This window comes from Mycetomoellerius zeteki, unplaced genomic scaffold, assembly GCF_001594055.1.
Source record: "Mycetomoellerius zeteki isolate Tzet28-1 unplaced genomic scaffold, Tzet1.0 scaffold98, whole genome shotgun sequence".
In the NCBI taxonomy this organism is placed as follows: domain Eukaryota; kingdom Metazoa; phylum Arthropoda; class Insecta; order Hymenoptera; family Formicidae; genus Mycetomoellerius; species Mycetomoellerius zeteki.
The window spans coordinates 2,717,191-2,737,285 of NW_017258021.1; the positions used below are offsets into that span (position 1 = coordinate 2,717,191).

General features: G+C 29.9%; 2 protein-coding genes across 3 annotated transcripts; both read left to right on the top strand.

Moving 5' to 3' along the window:
* The first annotated feature begins 1,569 nt into the window (after nt 1-1,569).
* LOC108730842 (uncharacterized) lies at nt 1,570-13,320 on the top strand. The gene is made up of 12 exons (XM_018460766.1): nt 1,570-1,896; nt 2,831-2,990; nt 3,513-3,618; nt 3,743-4,121; nt 4,388-4,435; nt 7,278-7,297; nt 7,881-8,181; nt 8,872-9,031; nt 11,474-11,579; nt 11,662-12,034; nt 12,326-12,429; nt 13,171-13,320. Exons 1-11 carry the CDS (start codon nt 1,728-1,730, stop codon nt 12,409-12,411), a joined length of 1,908 nt encoding a protein of 635 aa, XP_018316268.1. The 5' UTR covers nt 1,570-1,727; the 3' UTR covers nt 12,412-12,429; nt 13,171-13,320.
* Nucleotides 13,321-15,071: 1,751 nt separating this feature from the next.
* Nucleotides 15,072-19,599, top strand: LOC108730996 (alpha-tocopherol transfer protein). Of its 2 annotated transcripts, none has more exons than XM_018461030.1 (5): nt 15,072-15,690; nt 17,307-17,466; nt 18,656-18,761; nt 18,866-19,238; nt 19,473-19,599. In XM_018461030.1, the coding sequence occupies exons 1-5, from the start codon at nt 15,471-15,473 to the stop codon at nt 19,538-19,540; spliced, it is 927 nt and encodes a 308-aa protein (XP_018316532.1). In that variant the 5' UTR covers nt 15,072-15,470; the 3' UTR covers nt 19,541-19,599. The 2 variants fall into 2 exon arrangements, with proteins under 2 accessions (XP_018316532.1, XP_018316533.1); XM_018461031.1 differs by having other exon boundaries at nt 15,072-15,675.
* The last annotated feature ends 496 nt before the right edge of the window (nt 19,600-20,095 follow it).

Here is a 20,095-nt window from a genome sequence, read left to right on the forward strand (position 1 = left end):
AGAAACGTATCATTCTAATTAATGTAATTTAATTTTTCCGCATGCGTTGCACATTGGTAATATTACCTATTTTTGGTGAAACGACAACCTTATAGAACTTTTTTGTTTAAATTGCTTTGTACAACTCATTCTCAGTTCTAAAAAAAGAATATCTTTAATATAATCAACACACCATTCAATATAAAATATGAGCTGGAAATGTAACGTAATTTTTCGTCGTACTTATATCTTTGACATACATTTGACATATACTTTTTTATATACATTCAAAAAGAAAGATGTTTGTGGATATAGATGTAAGACATATAACGAAAAAATGGCAAAGCTAAAATTATAGAATTTATCTATTCTGTTACGTAATAATTTGTAAACAATAAAAAAATAAAAAACGATTTCAATTAATTAATTATTTATACAATAACTCTACAAATTATTTAAGAATACATTTATGCCTTGTTACACATTTTGATATGTATATATATTTCGTAATGTATAAATCTATTGAATTACCAAATAATGACTTTTCCCAAATGAAAATAATAATGAAGACGTCTTCCCCAAATAATTTCTAATCGATTCCATTCATAAAACACATTAATTAAAATCGCTATCTGCTAACTTGACGCATGATAAAATTTGTTAATTACAAGAAAAATACTATTTCCCAAATGTTTAAATGCTTTTCCCAAATTTCCTCAAACGATTCCTAAATTATATAGACATAAATAAATCAAAAATATTCAATTTGTCTACTATCTTGTCAGTGGTTCTTATTAGGCCGGAATCAGACTACACATTGAAGATTGAGATTGAAGATTGAAGATTAAAATTTGACCAGTGAGGACGAAGGAATTTTAACTCCTATTGTTTTGATTGGTCAAACTTCAATCTTTCAATCTTCAATCTCAATATTCAATGCGTAGTCTGATTCCGGCCTTATAGTGACTCTAATGAAATTGACCAATATCGTTTTTTCGATTGGGAAAAAGTTAGTGTGTACCAGTGCGCACTTAGTTCACACCAATGCTGGACGAGTTCCATGGGTTGCACTGAATAGTGCAAGTTCAAAAGAACACACCAAGATTTTCAGTGCTAAAGCTGAAGTGCCATTTAGAGTTGTAAATTGTAAGGACTTGACTTGACTGCAGGAAGAACGCAAAAAAATAACTTCGATGTTCATCGATCTCATGTTCATAACTTTAAGTAATGATTTTTTACTATATGTAATTAAATAATATATAAGATATCAAGAATATCATATATATATATATGTACATACTTATCAATAATTGTACATATTTGCATGTTATAAATTACAGATTTAATTGTCCCTACTGTATATCCTTTTATACTGTGACAAAACGATGCATTGATATTCAATGTACTGAACTGGCACCGTCAAAATATCTCGTGCCACTTAAATTACACGAATGTCGTGCGGTCAAATGAACACGTGACACTAGCCAAGTGCGCATTGGGACTGCCAATCGAACACGCTTTTGACACTGAGTGTAGCCAGTACACCCGAATCGAAAACGACATAAATTCCAAAAGAGCACGTGAATTTTAACAGTATATATTGTACCGCGTTACTTAAAGTGTTATATAAACACTTGATTGTTATTTATCGTTGTCCATATCTTACACATAAACGTGTATCTTTGTATCTTATCTTTGCGGCTCGAAGACGATTCTTCAGTGGAAGCTTTCTACTTATTATCATCACAATGGTGAATGAACACAAATATAACAGCATAGAGTATCATATTCAGCACGAGCTAACTAGTGACGATAAAGAATATGCAGCGACACATTTGAACGAAACCGATGAGACTAGAAAGACCACTATTGCGGAGATCAGACGCTGGATCAATGACGAAATGCACGTACAAATTGGTAAAAATAACAGTAATCTTATGCGTGAAAATTACTCAATGAAAAAAAAAGATTCAATTATGATTTATTACGCAATAATGATATCAAGACTTTTTTATGAAACGAGCAATAGTAGTTGGTTTATAAAATAAAAATCGATTTTAATTAAATAAGTACAATAATATAAATTCAGACGTTTCGACTTACAAAGTCTTTTTTAGTGATAAATATTTCTATAACCCCCTTACAATGTCATTGTATAAAATCAAATAAATAATAAATAATAAAAATAATCGCTCAAATATAACATTACATACTTGTTATTAATTTAATATTACGAATCGAAATAAATATCCAGTCAAATGTTTTAAGTATCTTGTTAATATGATGCTGATTGTGTATCAAAAATTATTAAGAATTACTTATCAATTTTAATTTAATTCGTGATATTATTCCAGTAGTTTAATTGCGTTTATAAGTCCGGAAAAATGACTTTTAATGATCATTTTGACATCATTTTGATATCATAATGACTTGTTGTTCTGCTTGGGTGTGTTGTGAAATATTTTATTTAACATTTTGCCCTTCTTGCTATGTTTTTGTTTGACACTTATCTCATGGAATTTATCCGTCTTGATTGCGTAATAAAAAAAAAGATGAAAAACAATAAAGATAATGTAATAAGTTGTGACTGTAAAAAAAAACAATAATAATCTGAAATAATGATAACAACAAAAAATAATGACTTGATAAAAGATCTATATAAAAAATTAATTCATTATCGCACTATCGCATTTCGTCATTTTATGTATCAATCAATTTTTCAATCAACTTTATTTACATATACTTTCTATTTATCAAATTACAGCCTAATTTGTAATATCTAACGATAAATTTAGCATTAGTTAGTAGCTTTTTATTTGAAGCGAATTCATCAAAGCTAATCTGTATACAGATGATTTCCTTATCTTGCGATTCTTGAGAGTCTGTAAGTTCAGTCTCGAGAAAACTAAAACCAGGATGCGAAACTATTATAAGCTGCGATCTGACTTACCTGAATGGTTTACAAATACAGATCCGTTTCAACCGGAATTACAAGAGTTAATTAATATGGGGTAAAAATTACCATTTATGAGTATATAAATACACAATTTAAAGAAAATTTCTTTTGTACCTAATGTATTATTATTATCGGTAAAATATTATACCTCATAATCGGTAAAATATCACATCTCATAATTTACCGTGTAACTTTAGAAACTTTCGCCCTGTAATAATTATTATCACTGACTCTTTTTTTAGATCCCACGAGCCCCACGAATATATAAAACTTTCTCATGAACAACTTTTTGATAAGACAAATGTTTTTAGAGTTATTAGCTTTACGTGGGCCACCCTGTATAGCTGCAGATAACTTTACAATAAATCTTTAATAATGACAAATTTAATTTTAATGTCAAATTGCCTAAGTCTTTATCAACTTTGTTTTATTATTCCTATTATTATTTAACAAACATGTTTTACTAAATATTTTACAAATAAATAAGATCTTCCAGACACAATTATACATATCGTTGTAATGGTAAATGTTAATTTATTCGAAGGATTTCTGAAATAAATACTTTATTTGTATTTAGCTTGTTTTTACCCTTGCGGAAACCGGATTGTCATGGCAGATTGGTCATCATTATGCGCACTACTTTACATAATCCGAGAATACACAAATTATCAGATATAATTAAGGTAAAAATTAAAACAGCATTAAGATTGCAAATAACTTACTAATAATATGTTTGATATTGATGTTGTCATGAAAAAATATTTTTGATTAGTGTGCTCATTATTTCTCGACGAATAATCATTTCAGATCAGTGCGATGTTGATGGAGCTGGCGATGAAGAATCGCGCCATAGCCGCATCAGCGTCTGTGTATGGTTGCACATTGATCAATGACGCGATTAACCCAACTATATATCACTTTTTTCAATTTGGACCTTCTGCATTAAAGAAAATAGCACACACATGTCAGAACTGCTATCCTATAAGAATACAGTCGATAAACGTAGTTAATGCACCGATGTTTGTAGAGAGTGGTTTCAGAATTCTTAAATCTTTCATGTCGGAGAAAATGAGCAATAGATTTCACATCAATCGATACATGCTGCCCAGTTTTTTTAAGGATGTTCCAGCTAATATCTTGCCAATCGAGTATGGTGGCACTGATGGTACAATTCAGGAATTATTAGGTAATTATGATAAATTAAAATGAAATGAATATGACGCTTTAAGTGGATAATAAACGATGTTTCTCGCCAATCAAGTATTACAGAACAAAAAAATGAATTTTTCACAGTTAAGACAAGCAATTATTTAGATAATAATCGTAAAAGTTAAGAATTTATAGTATTTTGAAATATACACGAAATACTTGTTTTATTACTTCTATTATATTTTAACAAGACTAGCATAAGCATTTAATTTAATATATGTAATATAAACATTATTTTTACAGAATATTGGAAGAAATTGATCGAAGAGAATCGCGACTGGATTACAAGAGGTGAGAATAACTAAATTGAATAATATTTTGGAACAGTGAATGTAGAATTAGCAGAAAATATTTGTTTTTGGTATACGAGTATGCTTGGATAAAGATATTATTGATTACGCTTTAACAATTTTATATGAGTTGTGAGAAAAACAGATTATCGTTTTTCTCTCTTATCACTAAGATTTTATCAGTAGTACAATATGAAAGAATGAATATAAAACTTTGAAAAAATATAAAACTTTTTGGGAGGATAGTAGATAGTATATATGTATAATTATATATATAATGTTATTAATATAATATAATTTTCTTGCTCGAATATGTAAATACAAATGAATAGAAGATAGATTAAACATGAGCTTGAAAAAATAATATAATATAAATATTTATTAAGACATTAATCTATATCATAAAAGATTAAAAAATTTTTTTACAATAATTAATAAATGGAACGTTTCGGCTTCACTTAGTCATTAAAATAATAAAGAGTTATGTAGATGAGATTATAATGACGGCACCTTCCGAATATATTACTCATATCGTTAGTACTTTCAATAGTTTTCATGAATGCATACAGTTTACGGTAGAAAGGGAAGAGAATTTTGAATTCGTTGAATAAGTTTTTCAGACCTTTCGTTGACTGTCAAAAATGATGAGATCATTTATTAACTGGTTTCACAAAAAAAACATTTTTGGGGAGGTTTCTATCATTTTTTCCTAATCATCCAATTTATTATAAAATCGGAACCATTTGTAACCTTGTGAATAGAGCAATATTATTATCTCATCCGATTTTTTATAGGGAAAACCTTGAACTTTGCATACGGTTACTCTTAGAAAATGGGTATCCTCTGAAATTAATTTTCAAGGAGATTGATTCTCGGTTAAAAAAATTGTTTCATTTAAATACATAAAATAAGGATGTCGATGATAAGGAGGGTACTTCTAATACAGATTTTAATAGTAACACGAAATATTTTGTACTCTCATATATACATAATGTTACGGAAGCAGCGATAGCTTATCTAGATAAATCAGTTTTAAAAATTGGCTATAGAAGCTTAAATAAACTTGAATAACTTGAGTAACTTTATTGAAGTACATAAAGATGCAACTGAATCTGATTTAAGAAGCAATATCGTTTATAAGGTTTATTGTAACGACTATGAGGTGTCTTACGTAAGATAAACAAAGAGATAGTTAAAAACGAGAATAAAAGAACATAGAAATAATATAAGATTAGATGCATCAAGTCACTCAGTAATTACGGAACACATTTTAAATTTTAATCATTTAATTGGGATAATACAAAAGGTTCTAGATATGGAGTCTAATTATAGTAAAAGATTGATTTCAGAAATGTTATATAGTATAAAGGAACAAAGAAATGAAATTAATTTACAGAAAGACATTGAGAGACTAGATAATTCTTATTTTTATTTATTAAATTCATTTTCACAATATTAATTTGTATCGATCTTTTGTCCATCATATTATATATGTATAATAACATATATCTGTTTTTAATTTCCATTATTTATCGACAAGCATTTGCTCTAACAGGAAGCCTTTTCACCGTTTAGACATATCTTTCTACAAAATCTATCTATAATACAGAATTTATTTCTTAAAAATTAAATAGGTTTTAAACTCCTTTTTCGGTGTAATATTTTTAATTTATTTATATTTATACATAGATATACCTCAAGATTTTTAACTATCGAATTTTTATTGACCATTGACTTCATTTATCTTACGACATAAAAAAATCTTATCTGTTTTACTCCACTTTTTCTCGTCTTTGAACGAAGAAAGTTTTAACAACTCTCATATAAAGAAGACTTAATTTTTTTAACACTGAGGATGACCCGATAAAGAGGTCGAGAAACGTTTGTTATAATAAATATATATTTGTATTGAAAATTGTTTATTGGCTCGTAGTCCTTCTAAAATACTTTCTTTATTTTTAATTTTTAATACTTTTTTATCTACTATGGTATATTTTCCAACATTTAATATGGTTTTATTGACTTTTTCTATGTTCTTTCAGTATTTAATTTTATTTTTTAATAATTTGTTAATAACTTTTTAATCTTATATAACTACTCTTATTATTTTAATGGCTGAGGATGACTAAGTAAAGTCGAAAGTCATAAATCAATCTACAAGGATAGGCATACGCAATTAAAGAAATATTTTACATGAAAGTTTTACAATGTAATTGTAGTATAATGCAATTTGGAAGTAAATAAAACATTCAATTAGTAAACATACAATGTAATTATATGATGCACTTTGAAAGTAAATAAAGCATATACAATTAATAAACATACATAAGATTTGAGTTAAGGAAAGATGTGAAACACAGTAACGTATATATAACAGTTCATGCCATGAAATACATTTCATTGTCCAACTCTTCTTGAATCGTATCTCAGCTACTCGATCCACCTCGATATGAACCAAAGAAAAAGAAAGCCAATGAAACTTGTAAAAAATGCAATAAAATAATTACAATAATTATAATGAGCTCATAAATTATAAATTACAATTAGTATATTATGAAAATGAAGCTGTAGATAGAAAACGCAACAAATTAAAAAGAATTATAAATGTAAAATGTTTAAAAGTTTTCTATTCTTTCGAGTAATTGTTTTACATGATTTATTATGTTGCAATAATGTATAATAAATACGCATGCGGAGAAATAATTTTATTAAAAAATTTTTTGGGAAATCAGGACATGGTGGTTCAAAAGTTATATTTTGTGCCAACTGGAACAGAAAATTACCAATATTTTTTTATAACAATTTTTTTCAAAATTTTTGACAAATATTTCTTCTAATTTCAGAATATAGTTACAAAAATCATGTGCACTAAAAAAATGTGCACTATAAAACGCACTGAGGTCGATACACGTGTTTAGCTGGTATTATAAGAAACTCGCACTTTTGCCAACCTCGTACAGTGCTGCTGCCACTGAACGAGTTTTTAGTGCGCATTAAGTGCGACCTAGTGAAAAACGCTATTATCCTCTTTGGACTTTAACTTACAAGTTCTCTTCAGCAGTTATTAAATATTACGTGTTTTGTCTTCTTAATTTACATAAGCTGTAATTGTAGCAAACATCATCGTCATGTAGCGTCATCGTCAAGAGACAAAGAAAACATGTCAGTATGTACTACTCTTTTGTAGCAGTCCTATCATTCGCTAACAACAACGAGAAGTTGGTAGTTGCTCTATTCTATTCTATGGTTATGTGAGAAACGAATAAATTTGTTAGTTCAGTAAAGTATTTAGGACGTTTATATTGACAACTAAGCAGCTTCTCAAGTTTAAGAGTTTTTCCAGCATGCATATATAGATATGATGATATAAGCGCGCATGATGATAACACAAATTTTTAATAGCTGATATCATCGAAGTGATTTAAAAAATAGATTCTACGTAAGAGAGAAGTTCTATGTTATGTAACGTGTTTATCGATAATCTTATTCCATATGTAACTATTCATCTCTACTCAATTCGCGGCTCGCTGAGTTCCTTCGCAGCAGTGTATAAAGTTCTTTGCATGATGGCAAACGCATCTAGCTACGACGATAGTGTAAATAAGTGTTACGATCGACATGAGTTAACTAGTGAGGATAAAAGGTATGCAGCGACATATTTGAACGAGACCGATGAGACTAGAGAGAGCGCTGTCGCGGAAATCAAACGCTGGATCGAGGAAAGCGACGATATACACGCCCGAATGGGTAAAATTGTAAAAATAGCCGTTTTATATATCTGACGAGCGCGTTGAAATATCGAACGGCTATTGCCTATTCATTGGAGCTATTTTGGATTTAGACGTCAACAGTGAAAAAAATACATAAATAAAATTCGTGCAAATTATATTAAAAAATGCGAATGTTTTTTTAATCAAACAACACTTGCAATCGATAGAATAAATTTATAAAATATATCTCTTGTATTTCAGTAATCAATATATCAATAACTGTACATTTGAAATTGAATCATGTCTAACCAGGCTCTCTATTCTTGAAAAGTATCGCATACGTAAAACTAGAGAAATACTATAGTGTACGTAACATATACTAGTACGTAACATATAATAGTATTTCCCTAGTTTTTCGTATGTGATACTTTTCAAGAATAGAGGCCTTGAAAATGAAACAAGCTATAATCGAATTATAATAAACATGTTTTTATTTTAATCCAAAATAAAAGAAGAGTCTTCGGTATATTTTAAATAAAAATCTATTCTATCAAACACAAAAAAATTGTTTCATTGTGAAAAATATTTATATTTTATAAGAAATTTTATTTTCGCTTTTTTCTGATGCTAGAATGTACATAATAAAAGAGATATACTTAATGATAGATTTAGTACTGCTTTAGCTTTTTATTTGAAAGAAATACTTAATATCCTTCTTTATGTTCAGATGATTTCCTTATCTTGCGATTTTTGAGAGTCAGTAAATTTAATATTGAGAAATGTAAAATTAGGATACGAAACTGTTACAAGCAGCGATCCGAATTGCCGGAATGGTTCACGAATACAGATCCATTTCAACCAGAGCTGCAGGAAATGATTGATTTGGGGTAATAATCATTAATATTGAATATATAAGAATTTATTGGAGTGCTGAAATTCGTAAGATTATGGTGAATTTATTTACCCGCGCATATGTATAAACTTACTAGACTATTCAAAGGTAAGGCAAAGTGCCTTACCTTTGAATAATAGATTAAATTTAATGGTCGATCTTATTAAGTGTATTGAAAGCAATATTTACAAATTGTCTATTGATGAACGGATCTCGATCTCGAACCACTCACTTCCTGTATTAAATAACTTAGCTTCTTGTTCCTTACATTGTACGGAGGCAAACAGGTGTTTGTTACAGATAGCGAAAGACCCTAGAAATTTTTTAAGGCGTATGAATGACAGGGTTATTTTTACTAGTGCGGATAAGGGTAGCGTGACGGTGGCATTGGATAGACAGGTGTATATTTCCAAGGTAAATGAGATGCTTCAGGATGAGAATACTTATGAGGTCATTGAAAATGATCCGACGAGGAGGATTATAATGCGCTTTATTAGTTAGTTGGAAGGAAGAAAAATATGTATCTAATTCCACATATAGAAGTTTGTTATGTAATGATGGGATACTTCCGAGGGCGCTTTGGCAACGCTTTTCCGAAGATACACAAGCAGGATTGTCCCTTTCGTATAATAATTTTTTCGATAAATAATCCTTTGTTCGTTGGCAGTGTTTCTTCATAGTATTATCATTAAAACAATTTCTAAGGCGGATAGTCATATCGAAAATAATTTTAAACTTATTAAGGAGCTTGATGGTAGGCGGTTGAGTGATGAATTTTAATTAATGTCACTGGATGTTATTAGCCTCTTCATTAACATTCATTAACATTGACTATGCGATGGACTGTATCAAAAACGATTGGCGATTTATTTCTAGAGATTGTTGTTTACCTGAGGAGGGATTCATCAAAGCGGTTTAGTTTGTTTTAGATTCTACTTTCTTTGTTTTTGATAGTGTTATATATAAGCAGAATTACGGTACTCTTATGGGCTCTCCGTTATTTCGCATCATCGCGAATCTAGTTATGCGAAAATTGGTGAGTAGAGCTTTGTCTTTGATTCGATTTCCGTTGCCCCTTTACTATAGGTATGTTGACGATATAATCATGGCGGCGCCTGATTCTTCGGTTAGCTTCATTTTTGATATTTTTAATTCTCAGCATCCAAGGCTTCAGTTTACTATGGAAGTAGGAGGTGATAGATTGAATTTTTTGAATGTTACAGTGATTAGGGATAATGAGTTGTTAGAGTTTGATTGGTATCACAAGCCGACCTTCTCGGGTAGATATTTAAACTTTTAGTCATAGCACCAGGTTTCTCAAAAAATAGGTACAATCGCGGGATTAGTTGATAGGATGGTTTTGCTTTCGAATCCTAAATTTCACGTTGATAATTTCTGTTTCATAATTAAAGTATTGTTAGAGAATGATTATCCATTGAACTTTATATTTGAGAATATTAGCAACCGTTTGAAGAACATTATTATTATGGCTAGTAATAGGAAGAGTGTTGTTAATCATAATAGCGTTGATGTAGTGCAGCCTTCGTGGATCACTGTTCCTTTCGTTCGTGGTATTACTGAGAAGCTTGGTAGATTGAATAGCGATCATATGAGAGTATCGTTTTATAGTATCAATAAATTGCGAGAATTAGGGTGCATACGGACCGCGTGACAAGTTTAATTCTACTACTTGGGTTTAATTCTGGCATTTAAGTTCTCAATGTAGGGGAGCTCACCATGATAAGATAACTTTTATTCACAGTTTATATATTGTCTCTGTTTAGCTTGTATTGTCTCTGAAGAAGGCTCAAAAGTGAGTCGAAACATGTAAGCGCGTTTAATAGAATAAAGAAGTTTTACGCTTTATGAGTGTATTATTTGCGCGACGTCTTTTGCGCCTGAAACCCTCATTCTTTCCAATTTCTTTTGATTTATAAGGAGTCTTTGTTAGTTTGATTTGTTATACGGATTATGATTTAGAATAGTTCACCAAAGTTTTATAATTCCCGCATTCTAATTAGAATTGATTTTCTTCCATAAAAATATGAACATTGCAATTCTTACTTTATTAAATAATTCAATTATGTTAATTTATATTAATTGTTTTAAGCTAAGGGTTTATCAATTTAATAATATAATGGGAATTGATAGATTGTAAGTAGATATTTCTTATTTTTTATATATTTACCTTTATTTGTTTTGTATATACAAAATACTTCAAACAAATTGCAATTTTAATTTTAATGATGAATTGCTTACATTTGCAGATAAATTTGTATTAACTTTTGTTTTCATTTATGTTATTATATGTACATTAGTAAGAATATTTTGAGAACTTTCAAAGACTTATAAGCTGAACATCTCTGTAAAACTACAACATGTACAACTATATTTAATTTTTTTAAAATAAGGTCTGAAATTCTTCATTTTTATTCAGTTCAGCTTTGCCTCTACGGAAGCCAGATAATCAAGGAAGATTAATTGTTATTGTGCGCTGCACGCGGCATGATCCGACAATACACAAAATGTTAGATTTAATTAAGGTAAAAATAATAACAATGTAACAGTTCGACCTGTACCATATTTTCAATTCGCATTATTTTTCTATGTATGAATTTTTTTTAGATGATTACGATAGCGTTGGATATAGCAATGAAATATTATCCCACAGGATCCGTGTATGGTTATGCATTATTTATAGATACATCTAATCCAACTTTACGCCACATTGCTCAACTCCGACCATCCCTATTAATGAATATAGTTCACATGTGTCAGAAGTGCTATCCCGGGAGGGTCAAGTCAATTAATGTATTTAATGTGTCAGAAATCTTTAATGGTATTTTGCAAATTTTTAAATCTTTTTTGACGGAGAAAATGAAGAATATATTTCACGTCTACTCATACAAAACGACGCAGAACTGTTTCAAGGATATTCCAGCTAACATCTTGCCCGTCGAGTATGGCGGCACTGATGGTACAATTAAAGAATTAACAGGTAATTGCAGTAAATTAAAAAATAATGAATGCAACGAAATGTTTATTGAACGATAAGAATGCTTATTAAGCAAGTATTTCCGAAGTAGAAATAAACTTTTTATAATTAAAATAAGCAATTACTTAGATAAAATTAGTCATTAAATGTTTGCTAATTGTAAGAGTAGTTCATTAGATTTAAAGTACAGTTACATATGGTATGTATCTATATTAATTTTATTCAGTGCATGTTTTGTATATATTTCGCTCATATAATTTAATGTATGTGTAATACAAACATTTACTTTTGCAGAATATTGGAAGAAATTAATCGAGGAGAATCGCGAATGGCTTAAAAAAGATGATGATAACGATAAAATCGCTATTTGGAGGCGTTAGATTTAAAAACGACAAAGAGTATGTTCTTAGATTGAATATGATTATGAGATCGAATATAAGTTCTTTTTCTGTTTTGCGAGTTTTACGAAAAGTATTATCTTTTTCTCTGTATAGAGGAATTTTCTATTAGTGTATTAATACAAAAAATGATACAGTACAGAATTTCTAGTGCAGAATGAACTTCTTCCTTTTCAGTAGGTCATCATATATTTAATTTACGTAAAAATTCATTGTATTTGCTTATTCTCTCAGAATCTAGTCTATTTAATTTCTTTCATTATACACGTATTTATTCCTGCAAACATTTTAATTAATCTGTTTTGTATTTAACGTATAATCGAAAGGCGACTATACGTATAATATAGGGGATAGTGGGTGAATTGTGTGCACCTAAGGGAAATTTATTGTCCTGGAATGATTTTTCAAGTTCAAAGAGATATAAATATGGAAATAGAAATTATAAACATTCTTCTACCATTACGTATCCTCATATTGAACAGATTTTCATTCAAAAATGTTTATTTGGCAAAAAGGAAAAAACGGAAAATCGAAAAATTTCTCGCGCGTCGGGTAATCGTGCGCATGGGTTCGGACAACTTTTGTCCGAAACATTTTTTTCTAAGATCAAAAATAAAAAAGTTATTTGGGGACATTAAAATGGGACACCCTGTATATACCTTTACCTGTATATACGTTTTTATTTAAAAAGTATTTTGTTTTACAAATACCATTTTGTTAATCTTATTTTTATTTTTTCAGAACTAATAAAGGAAAGTATAAAGAGAAGAAATATTCCTGGGTTTCCCTAAAATTTTCATCCATTCGACTGAAATGTGACTCATGTTAAAACCAATTTGTCTCATTTACATTAGAATGCCGATATTATTAATGTGGAAGTGATTGTTAATTGATATTCTTATTTTACAAAGTTGTAATTAACTTTAAATATAAACAAATTTTATAATATCACTTACGGCTTTGTTATAAACAATTAAACGCGAGTTAATTTTTCAAATCTTTCTATACTCCCATTAAATACCTATGTATTATATACCGGGTGTTTCAGACACCCGTGATACCATTTTTTTTATCTTCGCTGGATAATATCCAATCGTAAAAGTGTTCAGACAAAAGTTGTAGAGTTTAAAAAGTTTTATTTGTTGATCTTATCAGTTTGACCTTAGGTGCCGATGCGAAAGGTCAAGTCAAGGTCACGTTGATTTTTTAAAATGGAACACCCTATTTTTTATTCCAGAATCTAATAGTCGATGTCGAGAGCTTACTAAAACACTATAATCAAGTTATTTTTCACTGAGTGCTTTTGGAGTTATAAAACTTGAAAGTTACCGCCGACATTAGCATTACGCAAGGTGTTCGACTGACGACTAAAATCTCTTGAAATGTTATTCAAGATCATGTCCTAGATATTATTTGTCAAGATCAAAGCCATTTCAAGTTGTATCTTTTATTTTGATTTTTACGTAAAAATGATTTAGTTCAAAAATGAAAATAAGTGAATAACGTTTCTTACACGTACAATACGTATGGTTATATGTGTTTTTATACGTTTCTTATACCAATCCATGTTTATTGCGTCCTTTGATTAACTGTATTTGTCCAAAAAAGTACACTATCAGCGAATAATATTAATTACGATAGCAATTTGTTAGAAATTGCGAAGATTGTTTCCAAGCGAGGGTAAGTGTCGCTGATCGTAATTCGGGTTTTGCACAAATGTATTCACGTGAACAGTGGATGAATTATATCCCAAATATCGATAATATGTAAACTCTGATTAAAGACTACGTAAATATAGCGCGTATTATTAACGGATCGCTTATACGTATAGAATAAATCAAATATAGAGAAATTTATTCAGACGCTATTTCTACGCTTATTATCAGTGGAATCATCGTAATCGCGTCATCAACTATTGTCAATAGATAAGATGCAATGTTTATCTTTTTACGTGTTATGCATTAAAGCATAATGCGTGCACTAAAACATATCGCGTGTAATTTCTCTAGTTATGGAATTACAAAAAGATGAGGCTTATTTACTACTGCTAGTAATACAAGTAGACCTTAAATAATTGTCCCTAATGTGCCGTCTCAATATATGTGTATAAATTAAAAGTAACGCCATCACTTCTTTATGCTTATTTTATTGAAATGTCACTAAAACATTAGCATATAATTGCTTTAGTACATACAAAAAAGTAAAACTATATATATATATTTGCTTGTGCTTTCAAAACATGCAGTTTTGCTCCACTTCTATTTAGAAAAGAATTATTAACTTTTTTATAATTATTTTGTAATTAAATAAAACTTATCGAATATTTTATGTAGTTATATTTACATGATAGTCTTACTTTAACATTAAAACGTTTATAATACATAACGCTCTCATACCTTTCATTTTAAGTTAATTACAATTTTAAAAACCTGCAGTAATTAAGATAGTTACTCTAATTACACTAATTACCGCACTTTTTTTAATCTTTAACCGGCAAAGAAAATAAATTGTTTCTCTTTCTCTTTCATCCTTTCGAGGATGAGTACCACTGGACTCTAATAATACTCGAACGTGCACTGCCTGCTATGATTCATAGCAACAGAGTCAGTAAATTATAGGATGGTTAAAAGGAGACAGATAACCCACCAAGATACCTCTTCGTTGCAGAATGATTAGACAGAGATAAGTAGCTCTTTATCATCATATACTATCTTATTCTCATTTTTTACTTATGGACATAACAGTGCAGTATTATTAGAGTTCAGTGATGAATATTAAATATTCATTAAGTTAATCAATCTGGATCCATCATTATGTACTGCAGATGGCGCAATATCTGATTATTAAAGCTGATTTGTCAAGGAAATCATTCCAAAGAGCACGTAGATTCCAAAGAGCACGTACTTGTGCATCAAATTGTCTGCAGATCGTGTTTATTGTTGATCGCGCATCGCGTTGTTGTAGTTTTGTGCGTTCGAGTTTTCACAACCAGCAGATGTGAGTTTCTCCGTGGATAAGACTTCGCGTTCACTAGCATCACGATGGCGAGTAACTACAGCGACAGCGTCGTACATCACACTAGGCAAGAACTGACCATGGCCGAAGTAACATTGGCCATGGAACTGACGAGTGACGATAAAAAATATGCGGCGGTACATTTGAACGAAACCGACGAGACTAGAAAGAACGCCATTGCGGAAATCAAACGCTGGATCGAGGAATGCGATGACTTGCGCGTACGAATCGGTAAAAATGATAGAGGTAATGATTATGCATTGAAATATTAAAGCTTTTGAAATATTCGCTTGATTTTTTAATTGCGGCTTATTAAAATTCCGGAATAATAAAATTAGGGATGCACCGGATCGTAAAATTATTGGATATCCGGTATCCGTAAAATTATTGGATATCAGATATCCGAAAAGAATGTTACATCGGATATCCGAGAAGGCAATTTTTCGAGTCGGATATCTGATATTTTCCGGATATATCCGATTGGATTCCGGGACAATGTCTAAAAAAAAAGCTGAGTAAAAACAAAAAAGAGAACAAAGAGGAAAAGGGACTGCATAAAAGAAAAAATAGTGATAATAATTATGATTTTAATGTTATCATCCGAGTCTAATTATCAATAGAGATGATAACTGTAGAGAAAAAAAATTGTAATTTTGCAGCAATATATCTATAAGATATTATCGCATTATGAGTATGCATACTTATAGAACATTTATATAATAAAAAATCAACAATTTAATGATATATTACTGAAATATTTATGTTAATAATCGCGCAAATTTATATCAATTGTCGATAATGTAAGCGTTCTATTACGTCCGGGCTCTCGGGGCTCTTTTTGTATGGACGAAAATTTGCTCAGGGTTGACGGTCTTTAATAGTATCTTGTCGGTGGCATGATGTATCATTTTATCCTTCTTTAATATTCGATAAACAACAAAGGATAAATGATATATCAAGTGATATATCAAAGCTCGTGTAATTCGGAACACACTCTATATCCTATTCCTATTTTACGTCTAATGAATGATAAAACTAGAATGACACTCTAGCGCTTATATTGTAATTGCTCCCCGAATGCAATCTTTATAGCTTGAACTTCTTGCACAATTTATCTTTTTTTTATCTCCCCAACGAAAAGAAAAAGAAGAAAAACGAACTGCGTACGAAGTTCAGCTGAAAAGAATATAGAAGTGCATTAATGACGCAAACTTGCAAACAAATATAAAACCGGATATTTTCCCGGATATTAATGATATCCGACTATCCGGTCGGATAGTAAAAAAAGTACTGGATATCGGATACTTTTCGGATATTCGGTGCATCCCTAAATAAAATTACCTTCAACGGCGCCGAAGTTACACCTAATACTTACAATTAGTTTATTGAATGAATTAAAGAATATAATTGATTTTTTAAATATTTTTAATTAATCGAGGAAGCAAGAAAAATCATCATTTCAATAATTAAAATATGTTTGTAACTATAGATGACCATATATATGTAAAATGTTAAATAAATTACTTTGTTTAAATATTATGTAAAGATCAATTAAAGTAAAAAAATTCTAACACAAATAACATCACAAAATTTCAGACTTACAGACAGTTAAACATTATGAATAGGATATATAAAAAAGTGATTTATAATAATTTATAATTAAAACGCTTGTAAGTATTAATTTCTTAACGATAGCGATTTCTAGATGATTCTGAATAATTTTTCCTCTTTTCCTAGGATATACAGTATAATAAATCTCTTTAATATTTTCTGTGAAATAAATATTAGAGAAATTTTTGTTCCTAAATTCATGCTACTCTATGTAGCTTTTTATTTGAAGCGAATTTTTAATCTGCACACAGATGACTTCTTTATCCTGCGATTTTTGAGAGTCTGCAAATTTAATCTCGAGAAAACTAAGATCAGGATGCGAAACTATTATAAACAGCGATTTCGCTTACCAGAATGGTTCATGAATAAAGATCCGTTTCGACCGGAACTACAGGAACTGCTTGATTTAGGGTAACTACCATAATTTCAGAACGTTAATCAAATTTTGTGAGTTTTCTTTTATTTCCTTTTTCTTTATTTCCTTTAACCCTCTAGAAACGGTATCAATTTTGTTATTTAAAAACAAATATGTTTTATTGATTTTATTAAAAAATGTTTTATAAATGTGAAGAATCTATCGATATATGTATATCCTACCGGGATGTATCAATGTATAGCCTTTTTTTGTCAGGTAGAAGTATTACATTTTAATGTTAACAGTTAATAGTTACTACATACATTTCTATTTTTAATTTCTTAAATGTAATTAATTTGCTCAAATCCTGAATTTATCCCGAAATGTGCGATGCCATGATGCATATAACCTGGGACTCTTTAGAAACTATATTTATGAATAAGGTGCGAAAATTCGGGCACGATCACAAGACACGGCGTGCGCGAAGAACCGTGCGCTTTGTTTAAATTGAATAAGCCGTGCGCCCTACTTATGAGATAAAAATTAAAAGAAGAAATAATGGAAAAGAGTCTTCCTCTCGATTGAAAAAAATTCAAACAACAGAATTGATACGTACAATCGCGCATACAGTTGTGAAATCATAACCAATCCGAATAATTTCAAATTTAATTGTTTACACAAATGGAAAATTATATAATAGTATTCGCAAAATATCGCCGAATAAGTTCAAAGTAAACGTTATAATGAAGATCCTGACACTCTTTAAATTTTTTATTAGAAGGTGGAGTTTTGGGGAGCTTAGAAATGGCAACTTGTACATAATCGACAACATAAAAATGATATCACAATAAATTACAATACTCAATTCAGGTTAATCTCTTCATATCACTATTATTTTTTTAGAATTCTAATACCAATAATACTCATATTACGTGGAAAAAACGATTCAGAAATAATAAGCTCAATTTTTTATACAAATAGGAACGATCATAAATATGTTAGAACACGAATAATATTTTTAGCTTCATGATGTTCTTACGAGGACGGACATCGACTTATCTGCGAAAAAATTTCTCCACAGTCACTTCAACTCATCTACTTTAAAATACCGTGACAATTAAATGTAAATTTGAATGTTGGTTTTTGGCCACTTTTTCCGGGCCTCCTGGCCTACTGTGCATTGTTGTAATACCAAAAGATATTTTGATTTTTCGAAAGAGTTTGAAATATTTTATTCATGTTTAGGATATTTTTGCCTCTGCGGAAGCCAGACAATCATGGGAGATTGGTTATTATCGTGTATGGCACTCGGCATGACCCGAAGAAACACGAACTTTCAGACATAGCTAAGGTAAAGATTAAAATAGCATAATGCTCGAATGTTTTATGACAGATGTTGTCATGATAAAGTATTTATAATTGTCGTCTATTATTTCTCGACGGATGATTTTTTAGATCGGCGTGATGGCGACAGAAGTTGCGACAAAGAATTATACCACAGCATCTGTGTATGGCTGCTCAGTGTTCATAGACGTAGCCAATCCGACTATGCGACATGCTCTTCAAATGCGACCCCAAATTGTAATAAATTTGGTTCACATGTGGCAGAGTAGCTATCCTATAAGAATGCAATCAATTAACATAATTAACGCGGCCGAATATGTCGATATTGTTTTGAGAATTTTTAAATCTTTTATGATTGAAAAGATGAAGAATAGATTGCACGTCTACTCACAAAAAGCGACGCAGAACAGTTTTAAGGATATTCCAGTTAATACCTTGCCCGTCGAGTATGGCGGCACTGGTGGTACACTTCAGGAGTTAGCAGGTAATTACGGAATAAACGGAACAAAATGCGCTTATTAGATGTGTGATACAGGTTTTCTTACTAAGCAAGTACTACCGAAGAAAAATAAATTTTTTACAATTAAGATAAGTAATTGTTCAACAACAATTATTTTAAGAGTTCATCAATATAAAATATATTAAGTATGCATGTATCTCACATATAATTCAATTATGTAATTCAATGTGTATGTAATACAAAAAATTACGTTTACAGAATATTGGAAGAAATTATTGGAGGAAAATCGCGACTGGCTTATGGATGATGAAAAAGATTGTTACTAATCTGAAACAGTAAATTCAGGATCAACGAAAATGTATATTTTTAGCACACTTGGATATTTATTATCATATTGAATAGGTTACTCTTACTTTGTTGCGAATTTTACAAAAAAAAAAAAATCATATTTTTTTTTCCTTTGCTGCACAGAGAAATCATAATATTGTATCGGTGACACAACGTATTGTTTATCTGTTCTTTCGTAAAAGATGAAAACTATAAAATGTAATCAACAATATATAAACTACTTAATTTTAGGTAGAGTAGCTAATATTTTTAATTTATGTTAAGAATTCACTCTATTAATTCATCTTGTATTTACGGTCTAGTCTAGTTTATATTTTTTATTATACATTTCTGCATCTATTATTCAGTTCAGAGTCAATAAAAATGTATGTTTTTAGCACATGCTTGGATATTTAATATCTTATTAACTTGTTTACTGATTTGTATAATTTACTTAAATCAACATAAATTTATATAAATTGTATAGGTATTAGAAAAGAGTGGTTGAATGTCACAAAAATTGATGAAATATGTACAAAATGATAATTTCGGAG